Below are 2,210 nucleotides of genomic sequence, written 5' to 3' on the forward strand. Positions count from 1 at the left end.
GATTTAACCATATTGATTGTAAAACTAGACGATCTTTGTTCTATCTAATGCTCTCTACATAGTTGAAATTTTGCAAGGTTACTTATTTGGAATTTTTGCAATTCTTGGTTACAATTTTTGAATGAGTGTTGTTATTAGGACCTTCAAATTGGTTCAATAGACCTCTCATGCTCTTTACAAGAAACACTGTTTCTTTACAATGTCAGCTTCTACCAAAAAAAATTTAAAAAAAAACCCTAATCACGCCCAATATCATTTGGTCTAGTGGCATCAGTCTCTTCTCTGTAAGTGCGAGGTAGTGACTTCAACTCACGATAAACTCGTTATATCATTTCAGTTGTTTGCTTGATAAAAATAAAAATAAAAAATAATTAAAAAAAAAAAAACCTATAATCCCTATACCCTAAACAAAATGGCTAGCAAATTACCAAAATCTTATTTCCATCCGAACAGCCCAATAAGGCTGGCAAATTACCAAAATCTTATTTCCATCCGAACAGCCCAATAAGACCCAAGTTAACAAGTAAAGCCTAAGCGGCCCATTTTCAAAAACCCTAAACCCTGAAATATCTAAGATATATATACAGACGCACGCCGACTGAAAGGGGGAAAAGGGGAGAGATCAAAATCCAAATCAGGAGAGGAGCGCGATTGAGAAACTTGGATTCGTCAGTCAATTACCAAGATTTGCTCTGAAATTTCAATCTGAGGTATGTGAATTTCTCAATTTCCATCTGCATCGAATTCACTATGGATTGTTCTACATGTAAATATCTTTTCGCTTCTTTGTTAATTTATCTGTTCTTCAAATTGGTGTTGGGTTTTTTAAATTTCCGTGTTAAGCCCTGATAGCTGTCAACTGTACCATTATCCGAGAAGCAATAGCAGACGAAACAAGTCGGTGCAGATGAATGTTATGATTTGCAAAGACTTTATGCATTTGTTTGATACTGAACTTCATTAGAGTATTACTATTGAACATTCAGTTTGGTTTTGATAGGAAGATGATCTATTTAAACAGAATGCCAATATCAAAATTAACAGCATTTTGAATATTTTGCAGCCATGGATGAACAAATGGTATCAGAAAGGGTTAGACAAAAGCTACAAGATGTGAATACTGCTGCCCAAAATTATCTCTCTCCGGTCCAAGACCATGTCAATTTCACTCTACAGCAAGCGTACTTTAAATGTGCATATGAGTGCTTCGATAGGAGAAGAAGCCAACAAGAGATCGGCAATTGCGTTGAAAATTGTAGTGTTCCTGTTGTTAGTGCGCAACAAAGAGTTGAGAATGAGATGGCCAAGTTTCAAGAAAGGTTGAGTAGGGCATTGATGGTCTGTCAAGACAAGTTTGATGCAGCGAAGCTTCAACAGGCCAAAACTAGTGCACTCAACGATTTGGAGTCATGTGTTCAACAAACAACAGAAGATGGGATAAAGATGCTTCCACTTCTTGCTGAACGATTGAAGTCTTCCTTTTCTATCAACAATTAACTTAGCCGTTATGTTGCCGGTTTGTTTTTATCAGCACTCTTTGATATGATGAGCCTAGGAGCCCTTCTAGAATTGATAAATGACTTGAAATTGCTGTATGAGGTTCTAATAACAGTTGTGTACTGAAGTTATAATTCTTGGTTTCTTTTTTATAGGAAAGTCATCATTCTTGTTGGTATCAATTGTTATTGTTTTAAAAAATTGATATTAGAAAAAAAAATTCATACGGCTGAGAATTAAGAACAAGGTTTGTTGAGCTTGAACACAGTTACACAGGTAACATATAATCAATGCAGAGCATAGTAGAAACTATTTACAGGTAGAGAATCAAGATGTCAAAGACGTGTCGTCATGTATTGGTAGTCCTATGTTGACAGAACATCAGAATCAGACCATTGAACTGGAAACTACAATTCGACTTCTTGAGAGAGCAAGGCGAAAAGTCAAAAACACATTGTCGAATGAATCTACCCTGCCATAAAATTGTTCAAAGTATGCTCAGTATAGCTATCAAAGACATGAACTACGCATTTAGCTTCTGAGAGCTCCAAAATTAATAAACCAGCACACCTTATGGCCTTTGACATTACTCAATTCAAACAAATTTTGAGCACCAAATAAGTTGATATAACACTAACCATGAGCTGATGATCCATGATCACCATACAGTAGCTGCACAATGCTATTTATGAAACTCACAGACAACAATGATT

The 2,210-nt window shown here is 35.7% G+C and overlaps 1 protein-coding gene across 1 annotated transcript; it reads left to right on the top strand.

Annotated features, from left to right (window-relative positions):
- The first annotated feature begins 604 nt into the window (after positions 1-604).
- On the top strand, positions 605-1,655 carry LOC101310300 (uncharacterized protein ZK637.2-like). Its single transcript, XM_004294578.1, has 2 exons — positions 605-710; positions 1,064-1,655. Exon 2 carries the CDS (start codon positions 1,066-1,068, stop codon positions 1,495-1,497), a length of 432 nt encoding a protein of 143 aa, XP_004294626.1. The 5' UTR covers positions 605-710; positions 1,064-1,065; the 3' UTR covers positions 1,498-1,655.
- The last annotated feature ends 555 nt before the right edge of the window (positions 1,656-2,210 follow it).

Source organism: Fragaria vesca, linkage group LG3 (assembly GCF_000184155.1).
Source record: "Fragaria vesca subsp. vesca linkage group LG3, FraVesHawaii_1.0, whole genome shotgun sequence".
Classification (NCBI taxonomy): domain Eukaryota; kingdom Viridiplantae; phylum Streptophyta; class Magnoliopsida; order Rosales; family Rosaceae; genus Fragaria; species Fragaria vesca.

Excerpts from the sequence above, each read along its gene's own strand:
- LOC101310300 (XM_004294578.1), top strand. The coding sequence starts at position 1,066 with ATGGATGAACAAATGGTATCAGAAAGGGTTAGACAAAAGCTACAAGAT.